This window comes from Sapajus apella, unplaced genomic scaffold (assembly GCF_009761245.1).
Source record: "Sapajus apella isolate SASKATOON/1434 unplaced genomic scaffold, GSC_monkey_1.0 scaffold43, whole genome shotgun sequence".
Classification (NCBI taxonomy): Eukaryota; Metazoa; Chordata; class Mammalia; order Primates; family Cebidae; genus Sapajus; species Sapajus apella.
In genome coordinates, this window is record NW_022436983.1 from 12,965,367 (window position 1) to 12,983,121 (window position 17,755).

At 48.8% G+C, this 17,755-nt stretch overlaps 1 protein-coding gene across 6 annotated transcripts in view; it reads right to left on the bottom strand.

Annotated features, from left to right (window-relative positions):
- Positions 1 to 17,755, bottom strand: part of TMCO4 (transmembrane and coiled-coil domains 4) — a 108,830-nt gene that overhangs the window by 66,165 nt on the left and 24,910 nt on the right. For 5 of the 6 annotated variants that reach the window (XM_032300648.1, XM_032300650.1, XM_032300651.1 and 2 more), the window contains 2 exons: positions 17,631 to 17,658; positions 3,811 to 3,943 (listed from right to left, as the gene is read on the bottom strand). The exons of the other annotated variant lie outside the window; for it this stretch is intronic. In XM_032300648.1, coding sequence (XP_032156539.1) covers positions 3,811 to 3,943; positions 17,631 to 17,658 — 161 coding nt within the window. The remainder of the gene's footprint in view (positions 1 to 3,810; positions 3,944 to 17,630; positions 17,659 to 17,755) is intronic. 6 annotated transcript variants of the gene reach the window in all.

Sequence of the window (17,755 nt, forward strand, 5' to 3'; positions counted from 1 at the left end):
TGAAGGCAAAAGGGAGATGTTTGCGCTGAGTCACATTTACGATGCTTCCTTCCTTTTCCTTGGAAGTGAAAACTCAGAGAACAACACTAAATCTGAATGACAGCCTTGCTCTCATCACTGACTGCCTGCTGATTAGACACGATGGCACCCCACACCGTCATACAATCACGGTCATGCTGAAAAGGCAGAAGCCAACCTGAGTTGCCATTTCCATGTCAGCTGCCCGAAGACAAAGGCTGAAACCACATACAGATTTGGGCCAAATCTCAGGCTGCAGCCAGATACCTCCTGAAGAGCATGACACCCGCAATGCCCATCTCATAGATCCACAGATCAGTCTTACTCTCTGCCATCTTATCTCCCATGAAAGGGTGTTTCCTGTCCTTATCTTCACCATCACCTTCTGTTTTTAAATCACTTTTTCATGTTGACAGAGAGAGCTTATCACTGAGAGGTCTATAGACACTTTCCTAGTAAAAGCCTGGATGGCCCCATAAAATAAGTCTTTCCTGTTTTCTTCAGAATTAAGGAGAAACCCTGCCACTGTCAGCCAGGCCTTGAAGGACACAGTGAGGGCCATTCAGAGTGGACATCGTGGTTGAATCAGATGCTGCTGGCCAACTGTGTGACCTTGGCTAAGTTATGCCACCTCTTTGACTTTATTTCTTTGTGAGAAACACTTGGGGGGCTGTTATGAGGATCGAATGAGACAGCCTTTTGTGTCTGCATCTAGTAGGCATTCAAGAAAAATCTGATGCTGCCAACGTTCTTATGATATGAATGGTATCTTTTTTTATTTTTAATTTTCATTTTAATTATTTTGAGACAGAGTTTCATTCTTGTTGCCCAGGCTGGAGTGCAATGGTGTGATCTTGGCTCGCTGTAACCTCCGCCTCCTGGGTTTAAGCGATTCTCCTGCCTCAGCCTCCCAAGTAGCTGGGATTATAGGCACCTGCCATCACGCCCAGCTAGTTTTTGTATTTTTAGTAGAGACAGGGTTTCACCATGTTGGTCAGGCTGGTCTAGAACTCCTGACCTCAGGTGATCCACTTGCCTCAGCCTCCCAAAGTGCTGGGATTACAGGACTGAGCCACCACGCCAGGCCTATGTGGGCAGTACCAACTCCAGCAGCTCATTAGCTCATAACTGCTGAGAATCTATTATGTGCCAAGCGTGGGTCCCAGGTTTGATATGTGTTAAGTAATTTAATCATCTCAACAACTCTATGATAGCGATATCACCATTATCCTCATGTGAGACATAAAGAAATGAGGGACAGAGAGGAGAAGTGAGGTCTCTAAACAGGTGAGAGAAGCCGGGTGGCCTTAGGGCTCAGACGGGGAGCCAGGAGCAGAGGGCAGGTACGTCATACCCTAGACCCAGTGCAAACAGTCGCCTTGGTGTGCCCAGTGATGAGCTCACCTCCCGGAAACACAAAACCTTACAGTTAAAAGAAATCTACATAGCATTCAATCCCCTAATTGTTTATGTAAAAAAAAGTAAATGGATGCTGGTGTCCAGGGAGGGAAAGCCATGTGCTCAAGGCCACACAGAAAGTTGGTAGCAGAATCAAACTGAGAGCCAGGTCTCCTGGCTGAACAGTTGCTATGCCTTCCCTGGGTCTCAGATCCTTCCAGAGACTACAGAATCCAAGAGGTCTCCAAAAACAATTAACAATAATGTGTTAATTAACATAAACAATTACATTTGCGAAGCCTTTTTCTGGGAAAAGGGTCTATACATGGACAATAATAGGGCCTATAATCATCTATAAAAGGGTCTATAATGACACGATTAGAACAGTACTGTTAACAACAGCAAATAATATTTATGGACTAGTTACTCTGTCCCAGGAAACACTTTACATATATATGAACTCATTTGGGCCCCTCAAGAACCCTGTGAGGAGGGTGCTACTCTTAGCCCCATTTTGCAGGTGAGGAAGCTGAAGCTCAGAGAAGTTAAATAATGGCCAAGCTCATGTGGCTGGTAAGTGGCAGAGCTGGCCTGTGTTAGACCTTCTGGTTTATCCCTTCCCTGACCTGGCATGACTGGTATTATTAGAACAAATGGCTCCGGGTAATATGTTTCTCTCTGATAACAAGATTTCCAATAATAACTGAGAGATTCCTTAATTTCAAGGCATGTAAGATCCTATAAATTTCTGACATATCCAAAGAACCTAAGAAGCCCTTGTGATTATGGTAACTGGCATGGATCCAGGTATTTCTATACTGACACAACTCTGGGAGTCAAAACTAGTACATTTACAGTTTATTTCAACAAACCAAGTTTCCTCCTTTCTCAAAGAAATAACCCTTTCCTTTGCTCCACAAACTCTAGCATGAGGGTGACTCTGGGTCTCAATTTGCTTTAGGATTAAGTTCCCAGGTGGGTTGAACTGTTGTAACCTGGCTGGTCAAAGAACACCGCAGCAGCTGAAAACAAAACCCAGAGCTGGGAGATGTGCCTGCTACCAGGAATCTATGATTAGGCTGTGACTGAAATTGATTTATTGCTCTGGGATTAGATCCTGTGTAAGGTGTTCTGCAAAGAGCTGAGCTCTGGCCAAGTTACCAGGATTATTTCCTTCTACACACTCTTGACCATACAGAGACAGCAAAGCAACTCTACAACTGATGGCTCCGGGACATGCTGGGGAAGGAGAGGACTCAACACCGAGCACTTGCTGTGTGCCAGCCCTGGGCTATGCATTTTACAATGTGCAGACAGACATTCATTCTCCCCAATGACCCTGGGAGGGCACTATCCTTATTCCTGTTTCACAGATAAGAACGTTGTACTTTAGAAAAGCAAGGCCACCCACCCAATGTCAAACAGTGGACGGGTGTCAGAGACAGGAATCGAATCCAGGTCAACTGTGCCCATGGACCAGGTGTTACAAGAGCCTGAGGTGGAACAGGGTGTCAGGGCCCCAGGATGTTAAAGTCACAGATTCAAGGCCCTTAGCAATCATTTATTTCCTTCTTCTTCTTCTTTTTTTTTTTTTTTTTTTTTTTTTTGAGATGGAGTCTCGCTCAGTCACCCAAGCTAGAGTGCAGTGGCGTAATCTCGGCTCACTGCAACCACAGTCTCCCAGGTTTAAGTGATTCTCCCAAGTAGCTGTTATTACAGGCACCCGCCATCATACCCAGCTAATTTTTGTATTTTAGTAGAGATGGGGTTTCACCACGTCGGCCAGGCTGGTCTTGAACTCCTGACCTCAGGTGATCCGCCTGCCTCGGTCTCCCAAAGTGGTAGGATTACAGGCATGAACCACTGCACCTGCCCATCTTTCCTTTTTTTTTTGAGATGGAGTCTCACTTTGTCACCCATACCGTTTTGCAGTGGCACAATCTTGGTTCACTGCAACATGTACCTCCCAGGTTCAAGCCATTCTCCTGCCTCAGTATCCCAAGTAGCTGGGACTACAGGAGCACACCACCATGCTTGCCTAATTTTTGTATTTTTAGTAGAGTTGGGGTTTCATCATGTTGGCCAGGCTGGTCTCGAACTCCTGACCTCAAGTGATCCACCCGCCTTGGCCTCCCGAAGTGCTGGGGTTACAGGCGTAAGCCACCGTGCCCGGCCCATTTCATCTTTTCTTCTTGCATATGAGGTCAGAGGCCCAGAGAGGGCAAGTAGCTGGCTAAGGCCACACAGTGAGTCAGGGCTACAGCTGTGACTCTGTTCACGATTCCTCCCACCTCACTGCACCATCTCTTAAAAGGAGAAGGGGACTCTGTTATCTGCGAAGTGCACTTAGGTGGAAATCCTTGGATACTGATGGGTGTCGCGCAACTTTCTTACTCAGATTCCTCCTCTTTGATTTCCTTCAGGCTCTCCAGGAATGTCTCTTCAAGGACATCCAGCTCCTCCAAAGGCGCCTGCAGCAGGGAGGTCATGTGGCAAACGAGGACTCGGGCCCGGGCATCATAGTGCCCTCGAAAGACAGAAACAATACCAGGAAAGAATCAGTATAGGTTTCTGTTTTTGTTTGTTTTTGTTTTTGTTTGTTTGTTTGTTTTTGAGATGGAGTTTCCCTCTTGTTGCTCAGGCTGGAGTGCAATGGCGCGATCTCGGCTCACTGCAACCTCCGCCTCCTGGGTTCTAGCGATTCTCCTGCCTCAGCCTCCTGAGTAGCTGGGATTACAGGCATGTGCTACCAACCCTGGCTAATTTTGTATTTTTAGTAGAGATCGGGTTTCACCATGTTGGTTAGGCTGGTCTCAAACTCCTGACCTCAGGTGATCCACCTGCCTCGGCCTCCCAAAGTGTTGGGATTACAGGTGTGAGCCACCACACTCAGCCCAGTTTAGGTTCTAAGCATAGTGATGTCAGCAGTTTAACTGATAAAACCCCAACACTGGAAACATCCTAAATGTACAAACCCATTGGAGCCAGTCAATGAAAAAAAATGACACAGCTGCCTGGACAAAATATTACACAACTATTAAAATATTCAGCAAAAGCAAGGTGGGGCTGGGTCCGGTGGGTCATGCCTGTAATCCCAGCACTGTGGGAGGCCGAGGCAGGCAGATCATAAGGTCAAGAGATCGAGACCATCCTGGCTAACATGGTGAAACCCCGTCTTTACTAAAAAAAATACAAAAATTAGTTGGGCGTGGTGGCATGCACCTGTAGTCCCAGCTACTCGGGAGGCTGAGGCAGAAGAATTGCTTGAACCTGGGAGGCGGAGTTTGCAGTGAGCCAGGATCATGCCACTGCACACCAGCCTGGTGCCTGGTGACAGAGTGAGACTCTGTCTCCAAAAAAACAAAAAAGAAAAAAGGAAGGTGGTATGTCTCATCAGTCAAATGAGCAAAGATCAGTTTTTAAAATTTCACAGCTGTGAAGGAGATGATAAAAATGGGTGCCCTAGGAGTTACTGGTGGAAGTGTGCTCTGGTGTAAACTTTCTAGAGGGCAACTGGATAATATGTATCAAAAACTTAAAAAAAATACATCCCCTTTGCCCCAGGAATTCCCTTTCTGGAATTCTAATCTTAAAAAAACAACCACAGATGTAGATGATATTAAGTAAATAAAGGCACTACTGCTGTATTTATAATATGAAACTGGAAGCAACTTGGAGATTTCCAACATCAGGAAATTAGTTAAATAAACTAACCACACCCATCCAGCTGAAAATCATGGGGCCATAAAAAAATGATTCCCAAGGAAAGTATGTAATAACTTTCAAAAATAAATTCTTAGCCAGAAGACTTTATGGCTAAGAGAATTATGGCTAAGTGGTGGTGTGTGCCTATAATCCCAGCTACTTGGGAAGCTGAGGCGGGAGGATCGCTTGAGCCCAGGAGCTGGAGACTAGCCTGGGCAACATAGCAAGACCCCATCTCAATAATAATAATAAGAAAAAAGAGACAGTTCTATTTGGATGTTACACATAAAGAAAAAAGGGAAAATAAATGCTTATACAATGAAACAAATTTTTTAATGGATAGAAGATTGACCTGATAATATGTCACAGGGTCCCAACGAAGAAACAAAGCGGAAAACAAATACTGCACAGGAAAAAAAGTGAGGGGAGGCCAGGCGAGGCGGCTCACACCTGTAATCCCAGCACTCTGGCATGCTGCGGCAGGTGGATCGCTTGAAGCCAGGAGATCCAGACCAGTCTGGCCAACATGGTAAAACTCCATCTCTACTAAAAATACAAAAATTTGCTGGGCCTGGTGGTGGGTGCCTGTAATCCCAGCAATTTGGGAGGCTGAGGCGGGAGTCACCACACCCAGCTAGAATTCAAATTTAGTATCTTACAGTTCTGAAGGCCAGATATTCTAAAATCAGTGTTAGCAAGGAGGGAATGTTTTCTTGCTTTTCCCAGCCTGCTTTCCTCGGCTTGTGGCCCCTCCCTCCAATCACTCCGACCTCTGCTCCCATGGTCACATCTCCTGCTCTGACTTAGATCCTCCTGTCTCCCTCTTGTAAAGACCCTGCGATTGCACTGGGACTATCTGGAAAGTCCAAGATAGTCTCCCCATCCCAAGACGCTTAAAGTAATCACAGCTGCAAAGTCCCTTCTTCCATGTAGGGTAACATATGCGTAGGTGCCAGGGATTAGGGTGTGAACATCTTTGAGGGCCATTATTCTATCACTTAACCCTCGACCTGGCTCAACCATCACCTCCTCTCTGAACCCTCTCTGCATGCCCCTTCCTTTGGCGGGGTCTGTGGTCATGTACACAGGCCTCTCTCTCAGTATCTTCCCCATTTGACTGTATTCATCATATCTTACTCGACTGTAAGCTTAGTCATCTGTTTTTCCAACCCCTGTACCTCCCTGGGACGTGGCACTTAGTAAGAACTCAAAAAATGTTTACACAGTGAATGAACCAATGAATAAACTCTTCTGATTTTTGGGTCAAATTCTTTGTGACTCAAGTACTATGACAGGCTTCCCAATTGAATCTTTTTGACAGAGAAAGTGGCAAGGACGTGGCATTCAGCTACTCTGTACCCACCTGCCCTGTGTGCCCTGGCCCTGTGAAGACATGAGTTATGTAAAACTCGAATTCCCCAGTCCAGCTGCCTATCAGCATGACCTGAGAAGTTTGCCAAAAATAGGGTTTCCTGAGTTCTGGTAGAGGGGACCCTCCTTTCCCCGGCCTCATGTTTCCATGTGAGAATCTATTCAACATGACGCAGCCCCTGAAGTCTTGAAGTTCGAGGTTTCAGCTTCTGCAAAAGAAATCAGTTCCTACCCTGACCCAGGGTCCCCAGAGTGAAACATAGTCTCTCAGGGCTGCCCTGCTGTCTCCTGGGATGAGGAGCTGTCTATGTGCTGGGGAAAGATACCACATGCTGTATCTTGGGGTTATTAGGTTCAGTAAACTTCCATGGAAAAAAAGGAGATCCTTGCTTCCTCATAGGAGCAAAGACTATTTCGCCCAGGTGATAATAGGGTTGTAGAAACCAAGCTTTGGCCGCAGTGATTAATTGGTGGCAATTAAAATTAATTGCTAATACATACTCCATTGGTCAAGGCTGCAGTGATTCATCTCCTAGCATGCAGGCTGCCGGGTGTATGTGTGATTAGCATTCCTGCGGCAATCTCAGGCACGGGTCTTGGTATCTCAGCCTTGTGTAAAGGTCATTTCAAAGACTTAGTGGCTGGGATGCTGGTCTTGGAGCCAGGGTTTCTATTTTAAGGTGTCTACCTTCTGGAGGCTCTAGGAGCAAATCTCTTTTAGAAGGTAGTAGGGAGGGGGCACAAGTCCTGGGCTACCCAGGATATTGGCATTCTCTGGCCTAGGCTCTACTGCCAACTTGCCAGGGGGCCAACTTGCTCCTTGAGATCCTGTCCCAATAAAAGGTGCCCCATAGGCCAGGTGTAGTGGCTCACGCCTGTAATTCCAGCACTTTGGGAGGCCGAGGTGGGTGGATCACTTGAGGTCGGGAGTTCAAGACCAGCATGGCCAGCATGGTGAACCCTTTCTGTACTACAAAATACAAAAATCAGCCGGGTGTGGTGGCGCACGTTTTGTATTCCCAGTTACTTGGAAGGCTGAGGCAGCAGAATTGCTTGAACCTGGGAGGCAGAGGTTGCAGTGAGTCAAGATCACGCCACTGTACTCCAGGCTGGGCAACAGAGGGAGACTTCATCTCAAAAAAAAAAAAAAAAAAAAAAAAAAGTGCCCCATCCACCCTGGGGCTCAGACCATAAGCCTGGGCAGTGCTCTTAGTTCTTGTTTCTCTGTCCCAACATCCAACCCACCAGCTGATGCTGACAGCTGCACCTCCAGGACGTATGCTGGGTCTGACCACTTCACTCTATCTCCACTGCCACCGCCACGGCCATCACTCTCCAGCCACAGCTGCCTCACCGCTCTCTCCTCTTTCACTCTTGCCTCCACACTCCATTTGCCAAACAGCAGCCACTGAGCATCTTTAAAGTCACCAAACCGATCGTGTCCTCTCCCTGGCTTAGAGCTCGCTGACGCCTCCCCAGTGCACTCAGAGTAAAGTCCACATTTCTTTCCATGGTCTGTAAGGCTGCACATTATCTAGCCCCTTCCTGCCACCCTCTCCTACCTCACCTTCTACCCGTCCCTGCTTCAGGCAAGAAGCCAAGCTCAGGGCTGCCTCAGGGCCTTTGCACTTGCTGTTCTCGATATCTGGGAAGCTCCTCCCCCCAGATCTCTCACTCAGGTCTCCAATATCACCTCCTTAGAGAAGCCAGAGGCTCCTGAATTAGAATAGCTCAGCCCCCCCAGTCACCCCGTCTCCATTACCTCATTTCCCTGTATAGGTTTATTGTCTGGCTCTCCCCATCGGAATGCCTGTCCCACAAGGGCAGGGACCTTTGCCTTGTTCCTTGCTGTTCTCCCAGGGCCTGAGACAATGCCTGGAAATTAGTAGGTGCACAGTTAAGATGTATTGAATCATTAGCTGACCGAAGATCTCCCTTTCCTGCCAGGGTTCTGTGCTGTGTCCACCTGCCCCCGGCACACAGAAGACCTTTCCCTGCCTCCCACCTCCACCTGAGACTCCCTCTCCCTCTCTGGTACCCTCTGAGTTCTGCTCCTCCAGGGGACTAGGGGAGAGTAGATTATTGGGTTAACGCCTCTCTCCTCCCCAGTGGGGTCTTCTCTTACGGTGGTGAATTATCCTTAAATGTCATTGTCTTTTTTTTTTTTTTTAAAGAAATGGAGGTTTTGCTATGTTGCACAGGCTGGCCTCAAACTCCTAGCCTCAAGCAGTCCTCTCGTCTTGGCCTCCCAAGTAGCTGGGACTATAGGCGCATGCCACAAATGTCAGAGGCTTTACAATGCCTGGAACTGAGTGATGAGTGTATCTTCTAGATATCTAGATACGCTCATCACTCAGTTCCTTCTGCAAATGTCATCTTCTTGGAGGAGCCCTCCCTGACAGTCTACTGCTTCCTAATCTCTTATTATGAGTTATTTCTTCTTCTTTTTTTTTTTTTTGAGACAGGGTCTCACTGTCACCCAGGCTGGAGCGCAGTGGCACGATCTTGGCTCACTGCAGCCTCAACCTCCTGAGCTCAAGTGATCCTCCACCTCAGCCTCCTGAGTAGCTGGGACTACAGGCATGTGCTTCCATGCTCAGATAATTTATATATATATATCCAGCGATCCACCCACCTTTGCCTACCAAAGTGCATGGTGGGATTACAGGCATGAGCCACCATACCCAGCCATTTCTTCTTATCACCATTTAAAACAACTATATGTATTTTGTATTTGCCTACTTGTCTCCTCTTCTTCTAGAATATAAAATATAAGCTCCAAATCCACTGTGCATCCCTAGCTCCTCAGCCCATGCCAAAAACAAAGCAGAGCTTCAATCATCTTTGTATGCAAGAAGAATGGAGTATTTGTAGAAATGAATGAATGACTCAGCGGGTGGACCTCCACTGCGGGAGATCGAAATGGCGGGAGAGTTCTGCTGGATGAAATATGTATCCCCTTCTGGCAGAAACATCCTATGATCAATAATCCTATTAATCTGGAAGCATCATTTACTGACTACTCATCTGGATCAGATTCTGCACTACACTCTCTGGACATATTGGCTTATTGAATCCTTATGACCCTCTGAAGTGGCAGGTACTTTAGAAACTCCATCTTCTCAAAGAGGAAAGTGAGGTGCAGAGCACTTAGGTCGCTGCCCCACGTTCACCCAGCCAGTGAGTAGTAAAGTGGCAGCCTGGCTCAGAGGCTGAACACCTGACTGCCTCCCCTTTCCCACACCACGACATGGGAAGCAGGTGCATGAGCTAACAGAACACTGTCTTCCAGCCACACACCTCTCTCCCAAGCCCACCCATGCTTCCAGCCTGTGTTCCTTCCTTCTGGCCTCCTTCTAAGTTTGGGTTAGCCGGTGATCTCCCTCAAACCATGAGAGTGGGTGCTGCGAGATTCCCCCAGCTGCCCCTGAGAGCTGTGTACATTCCAGTCCGGTGCCCAGGCCCGGGCTTTTGGACCCCACTAGAAGGACCGAAGGGGCTGGTCTCCTGAGGTCCTTTCCAGCTCAGAGATCTGAGGGTCAGCCTCAGGGTACCTGTTCCTCCTCACAAGAAGAGACCTTCAAAAGTCCAAGGTCAAACGGACTTGAAACAGCCCAATAGCAACAGGGCCATGTGGAGACTTGAGACTCACAGTGGGACAGTGGTTCTTAGTGTTTGGGGAACATAAAGGTCCCAGGGAGCTTGTGGAATTTCAGCGTCCTTAGTCCCACATGCAGGAGGTCTGGGGTGGGGCTTAGGAATCTGTACTTTTAACAACACTCCTGCTCCCAGTGATTCTGAAACAGGTGATTCCTGCCCCAAGAAACAGAGCAGTGGGCTCCCCTCCTGCAAATGTGCTCATCCCAGTCTGAGATGGTCTGGATGTGCTCATGCCTGTAGGCACAGCATGATGCTTCTCCTGCCACCTCTTCAGGGGAGGGAACCCAGCATCCTGAGCAGCAGGCCTCATGGAAGGAGCTTGCATTTGTGATTTTGAATCCTCCCAATGGTCCTAGGAGGTTGTCACTAGGATGCTGCATTTTGCACATGAGGAAAGAATAGGTAATAAACTTTCTCAAAGTCACACAGGTTAGAGAGTGCTGGAGCTTGGATTATAATCCAAATTATCTGATGCTAACATTGCTGCTCATTCCACAGTGACTGTCTTTTAAAGGCAAATCCCCTCCTCTTGAGTGAGTTTGGTGTCCTAGGACACTCCCGTTTGGCCAGTTGTGAATCCTGTATTGTATGCACATGGGGTATACATACAATCTCGGGGCAGCCCTAGGTCATGGGTCACAGGTGCATCTAACAGTTACATTATCACAGTAGAACAGTTCTTTGGAAAGATGGGGGATTGAGGAGGGTGACCCAGGGATCTCGGCTCTGCCACCAGCGGGCAGGAGTGTGCCAGCCACCCAGAACTGCAGGATTAGCCCTCATGCCCACCCCAGACACACAACCACATACTGTGGGAGCTCCTGAAAGAGGCTGGTCCCCCCGCTTCAGGAAGAGCAAGGGGCATGTCCAGAGCCAGGCTGTGTGTTCACGACAGGATTCCTTCACCCACCCAGCATCTCTCAATACAGAAGCAACTGCATGCCGTACTGCATCACCTAACACTTTTATGCCTCAAAGGACAGCAGCACCTGGGAACTTGGTCCTAAATGCCCATGGCACCTGCAAGTTTTGATAACAACCCTGACCCTCCCCACCTTTTCAAATCCCCCAAATCAGGAGCGGGGGGTAAGACAGGGGGGCTGAACAGCCTCCTATTGAAAGGCATTGAACCAGCCTGTTCCCAGCAATGGCTCCATCTCTGAGCATGAAGGCAGGGGCGGTGGGTCGGGGTTGACCTCATACCTGCTGGGAGAGCCCACACCTTTGGAAAAGATCATGGTCAATCCCCGCCCTTTGGGGGCTGCCCTCCAGACCAAAGCGAAGGAACCCAGAAGCAGAAACTTCAGCGTTTATCACGCAGACCTGGGTTTAAACCTTGATCTGAGTTCCTACTAGCTGAATGGCTTCAGTAAGTCTCTTAACCCCTCTAAGCCTCCGTTTCCTCATCTGCCATAGGGGAAATAAGAATATGTTTTTCTTTTTTCTTCTGAGATGGAGTTTTGCCCTGTCACCCAGGCTGGAGTGCAGTGGCACGATCTTGTCTCGCTGCAACCTCCATCTCCTGGGTCCAAGTGATTCTTGTGCCTCAGCCTCCCAAGTAGCTGGTATCACAGGCGCCCGCCACCATGCCCAGTTAATTTTTGTATTTTTAGTAGAGATGTGGTTTCACCATGTTGCCTAGGCTGGTCTCAAACTCCTGACATCAAGTGATCTGCCCGTCTCGACCTCCTAAGTGTTGGGAATACAGGCACGAGCCACCATGCCCGGTCAACAATATCTTTTTGATCTGGCTTTTGTTGAGGGGCAATAAGAGGATGGATGTGGTAAGCTTGGCTGGCACCTGGGACACAGGAAGTGCCCAAGACAAGGTGGCTGATATTACTTTATGGGGAATTGCCATGTGTCCTCCATCCTGTACCTGCTAAGAAACCACTCTCTGAGCCAGGGTGCCAGGGCAAGGCTGTCGGCTGCTGTGCCAGGGCAGGGGCCCTTTTCCCCTCTTCTCCCTGGGTCGTAGGACATACCTCGCAGGTCACACTAATACAACTGCTTACCTGCCCACCACACTACTATCCATTTACCAACTTTTATTTTATTTATTTATTTATTTTTGAGATGAAGTTTTGCTCTTGTTGTCCAGGCTGGAGTGCAGTGGCACCATCTCAGCTCACTGCAACCTCTACCTCCTAGGTTCAAGTGATTCTCCTGCCTTAGCCTCCTGAGTACCTGGGATTAAAGGCATGTGCCACCACGCCCGGCTAATTTTGTATTTTCAGTAGAGACAAGGTTTCTCCATGTTGGTCAGGCCGGTCTACAACTCCTGACCTCAGGCGATCTGCCCGCCTTGGCCTCCCAAAGTGCTGGGATTACAGGCGTGAGCCACCATGCCCAGCCCAATTTACCAACTTTTCTAATTACATACTTTTTCTAGAATATTTATTACATAGTCCCATTCTTACCCTCAATGAATTTTTTCCATATAAAGAAGAAACCACATGGTATTTCAGTCCCATACACCCTATCCATTGCTGAGCACTGGGTTTAAGCCCCGTTGTGTGCCCAGGGTCCCCACTTTGAGAGGCTGAGCCTGGATGCAGAGCCCTCACAGGGCAGTTTAACTCTGGATGTCTTGGGGTTGATTCCTGCCTTTTGTCCTCACGGCTTAGGACGATTAAGGGCTTTAAGGCAGCCACAAGCTTACTTCAACACCAGTAGTCTTGGAGCAGAGGGGAGAGAGAAGGGGCTGCTTCTGAGACCCTCCCATCTCCACCTTCTCAGATGCACGATCAGTAAGATCGGCTGCTCCTCTGGTTCCTGCCGCATGGGCACCCGCCCTTCATTCAGGCCTTATCCACCCTCTTAAAGTCAGCTGCAGGGGTGAGGTCTCCACTTATCCCCATGTGGGAAGCGGAACAGCAGGTAAGAGGAGAACTCAGGAGCCACAAGGCCTGGTTGGAATCCTAACTCCTCACTTTCCAGCTTGGGCAGGCTATTTCATTCTCTGCTGTAGTTTCCTCTGCTGTAAAATGGGAACAGTAAGAGCATCTACCTCCAAGGGTCCTTGTGGGGTTTAAATGAATTGGTTCCTATAAAGAAAGCACTGAGCTCAGTGCCAGGCATACAGCAGACACTCAACAAACATCTGCTATTAGGATTACTCCCAGTGCCTCGCATGGGGCCGGGCACACACAGCAGGTGTCAGTTCTTATTCGTGGAATGGATAATAAACTGTATGACTCTCAAGGATGCTGATGGAGAACCCAGCAGCCAGGTGACAGTACCTGCATTTACCACAGCTCAAGCCTTTCTGATTCATCAGGGAGGCAAGGTTTGCAATCCAGTAATAAATACCAGGCCAGAAAGTAGAGCCAAGTCTGCGGTGGAGAGTGCAGTGGCTCAAGTGCAGCACGTGCCTTCTATAGTTCCACGGCCTCAAGGTGATCCTCCCTTTGGATTCAGAGATCAGAAGCCAAAAATCATGACACAGTTGAAGTCTCCCAGGGACCAATACAGAGTTCGCGGTGAGATACACTTGGCCTTAAATGGAGTTTTGAAGCTGACTTTGAAATGTAATCCTGAACTACTCACAACCTGCTGAGCCTTCATTTTCCTCCCTGTAAGAGCGGGTAACAGTACCAGCCACAGAGGCAGATCTGACCGTCATATAGTCTGTAATAACTCACAATCTGTGTCAGCAGCCTAGAAGAGCAACTAGAAGAACTTAGGAAGATCACTAAATGCAAATAAACCAGCGCCACCTGAGATGGACATATTTTCAGTTTTGCCTCCTAGAGGACATCTGGCAATGTCTGGGGACATTCCGGTTATCACAACTCAGGAATGTCTACTGGCACCTGGTAGGTAGAGGCCAGGGATACGGCTAAACAGCCTGCGTCACCCAGGGCAGTCCCCCGCAACAGAATGACCCAGCCCCAAGCATCAATAGTGTGTGGGTTGAGAGTTATCAGCTCAGATTTAGTTTGACTTTCATCATGTAAAAGACTTATTTTTTCGGTTGTGTGGGCAAAGCGTGTCATGGGTTGCTACTAGGTGAGGAGAAAGAAATGATTAGCACACGCAAAAAATCCCACCCAGCTGCCAATAACGCATCATTCGGTGACTAAGATCCCAACTCTCAGTAAAGGTCAACCTTCCAGGAAGTTCTGAGAAATGCAGCTTTTCATACTGATTTCCTGGGCTGACTCCGTGACTAATCAGCCCGTCTCACACCCAGGGAGAAATCCAGCAGCACAGAGAGCCTCCTCCTCTGCCCCCGTCAATCTCTGCAGAAGGAAGACATTCAGCAAACCACGCTGCTCAGCATCTAAGCTCATTCTCCAAAGAAGGATCGCCCACCCATGCTTCTATTGCTCCCTCCCTTCTTCCCTCCATCCAACAAATACTAAGGCCCACGATGCGTCCGTCCTCTGTGCTGCACTTGCTGGGATGCAATGGTAAACAGCCCCAACAAGGGCACTGCCCTCATGATGCTTGCAGGGAAGGACCTGGACAACTGGCCCATCCACGACACCAACCTTTTCCTTACAAGACCCGTGTAAGGATCTTGACATGACTTACAAGATCATGTTCTTAGAACTCCAGACAGTTTAAGAAATCATGTTTTCATGGAACATTTGGCCCTTGTCCCTTATTTGTACTTGAAATCGCAGTTCAGAGAGGTTAAGCGACTTGATCAAGGCCACATGCAAGAGTCTCAGAGATGGGATGAAAATCCAGGTTCCCCAACTCCAGGGTTATCCCATTTCACCATGGCCACCATCACCCCAGCAACACTCATGGCCTGCGCCCTGCCTGCCAGCTCCGCGCTGGGACTCTACACAGATTCGCTCATGTGATCCTCACTGCCACCCTGTAAGGTAGAGACCACTGTTACTCCCCTGGACACCTGGGGAAACCGAAGCACAGAGACATTCAGTAACTTGCCAAGGTGGGGCTTGAATTGTAATATAATCAATGCCCAAAATGCTCCCGATTCTTGGTCCCTGGCTATTCGTTAGAACAGATAAAGAGGTCAGACATGACAACTGTCAGCAAGCCACTCCCCTCTCTGAGCCTCAGTTTCCCCATCTACATAAGAGGGTGGTCTAGGTGATTTGAGGGTCTACCTACCTCTGACCTCAGGGGACCTTTGGAGACCTGGCACCTGCTCCCATTGGGTCCCAGTGTGCCACTAAAGCTATTCCTGTTACCTGCTGACGCTGGTGAAGCTGTCAGATAAACCAAAGGCATCTCCCAGACATTATCAAAGCCTGGTTTATTTAGATATGAGGTATTATTAAATTCCCATGGGGATGCCTCAATTCCCCAATCCCCGAGGGTAAAATCTGCCAAGGTTTTGACTAACATTCCATTAGTGCATGCCAAGGTTTTGACTAACATTCCGTTCTTAACAGGCCATGAACTGGTACCAGTCGGTGGCCTGGGGGATTGAGGAATCCTGGTATAGAGAGCCGAATGGTACTCCCCAACCCAAAAAGACACATCTGTGTCCCAGAACTTATGTATGTGACCTTATTTGGAAAAAGAGTCTTTGCAGATATAATTAAGTTTAAAATCTTGAGATGAGATTGCCCTACACAAGAGTCCTCATAAAAGACATACAGAGGAGGGGAAAGGGGAAAGGATGAGGCCATAGGAAGATGAAGACAAAGACTGAAGTGAGCCAGGCGCTGTGGCTCATGCCTGTAATCCCAGCACATTGGGAGGCTGAGGCGGGTGGATCACAAGGTCAGGAGTTTGAGACCAGCCTAGCCAATATGGTGAAACCTTGTCTCTACTAAAAATACAAAAATTAGCCGGAGTATAGTGGTAGACACCTGTAGTCTCAGCTACTAGAGAGGCTGAGGCAGGAGAGTCACTTGAACCTGGGAGACAGAGATTGCGGTGGGCTGAGATTGCACCATTGCACTCTAGCCTGGGCGAGAGTAAGCCTCCATCTCAAAAAACAAACAAACAAAACCAACCAACTAACCACACAAACAAAAATGACTAAAGTGAGGCAGCCACAAGCCAAGGCACATCTGGAGCCATCAGAAGCTGGAAGAGGCACAGAGGGTTCTCCCCTGCAGCCTTCAGAGTGGCTGTGATCCTGCTGACGCCTTGGTTCCAGACTCCTGGCCAACAGCACTGTGAGGAAAGAGATGTCTGTTGCTTTAAGCTGCTCGGTTTGTGGGAATTTGTTACAGCAGCCCTGAGAAACCAACACAGGCGGAGTCCTGTGCTGCCGTGTACTGAGCAACCTTGGGTAAATTGCCTGATCACTCTCACCTGACTGCCTGATCCACGAGATGGAGCCATCAGCTCTAGCTCATTAATTCAGTCAACAGATATTTACCAAGTGTGTATGATGTGCCAGGTGCTGGGTCAAGCCCAGGAAGTAAACAAAACCAGACACAGATCCTGCCCAAATGGTGCCCTGTGGTCTGGTGGGAAGCCAGTTACCAATCCAAGAATCACGTAACTAGGGGCACAGCTGTGACAATGGTCAACGTGGTGCCTGGAGAGTGTGCAAGTCCGAAGACCCAGAAGGCTTCTTTCGGGAGGTGATGACTGAGCAGAGGGACAAAGGAAAAGTCAAAAGTAAGTAGGCAAAGAGGAGCAGGAGGAGATTTCCAGCCAGAGGAAGGGTGTGTGCAAAAATGCTGCTGTGCACAAAGCACACGAGCTCAGGGGTTTGTGCAAAGCCGCGAAGCGCACACGCCCAGGGGTACGTGTTAAAGCCGCGAAGCGCACACGCCCAGGGGTGCGTGTTAAAGCCGCGAAGCGCACACGCCCAGGGGTGTGTGTTAAAGCCGCGAAGCGCACACGCCCAGGGGTGCATGTTAAAGCCACGAAGCGCACATGCCCAGGGGTGCGTGCAAATCTGCAAAGCACACATGCTCAGGGAGCTGCTGGAGGTGGACACCCACTGCAGGGGGACTGAAAGCAGAGGTGAGGCTGGAACAGGACAGGGGCCCACCCACTAGGGCCTGAGAATCACACCGGAGGGGCTGATTTTTGATCCCGAGTGCAGAGGGAGCCACTTCGAGGCAGTCAGCAGGGAGGTGGCGTGGTCAGGCAGGCCTTTGAAAAGAACACTGGGGCGTTCTTTCATGTGGTTAAACCCCACCTCTAGCTGCAGAGTGGGGAGAAACTGCTAGCCAGAGTGGTGGCAGGAAGGCCAGTGAGCAGGCCCTGATGTTATCCAGGAGGGGCGATAGTAGCTCAGACCAGGGGCCTTCGTGGAGATGGGAAGGAGCCAGATTCAATAGTTACTTAGGAGGTAAAACCGTGGGCCTGTTGTGAGGAGTAAGTGAAATAAACTCAGAGAAGCACCAAGCGGTCCTGGCATGAACGAAGGGCTCGCCAGCTCACCAGTGACTTGAGGTTCCATTTCCTTCCTGAAGTCAAAAAGCCACGGGGGACCCGGCCCCAGGTGGCGGCACCTCTCACTAGCTTCTAGAGCCAAGGGTGAAGATGGGAACCCAGCATTTACAGAGCTTAGAAAATCAACTTACCATCCTTGAGTGAGAAGCTCAGAAGGTCCTGAGGGAAAAGGTAACAGGTATCAGTAACAAAGCTGATATACAATCAGCCCACTTGTTTGACAAATATTGACTCCTACCAAGTGGTAGAACAAGAC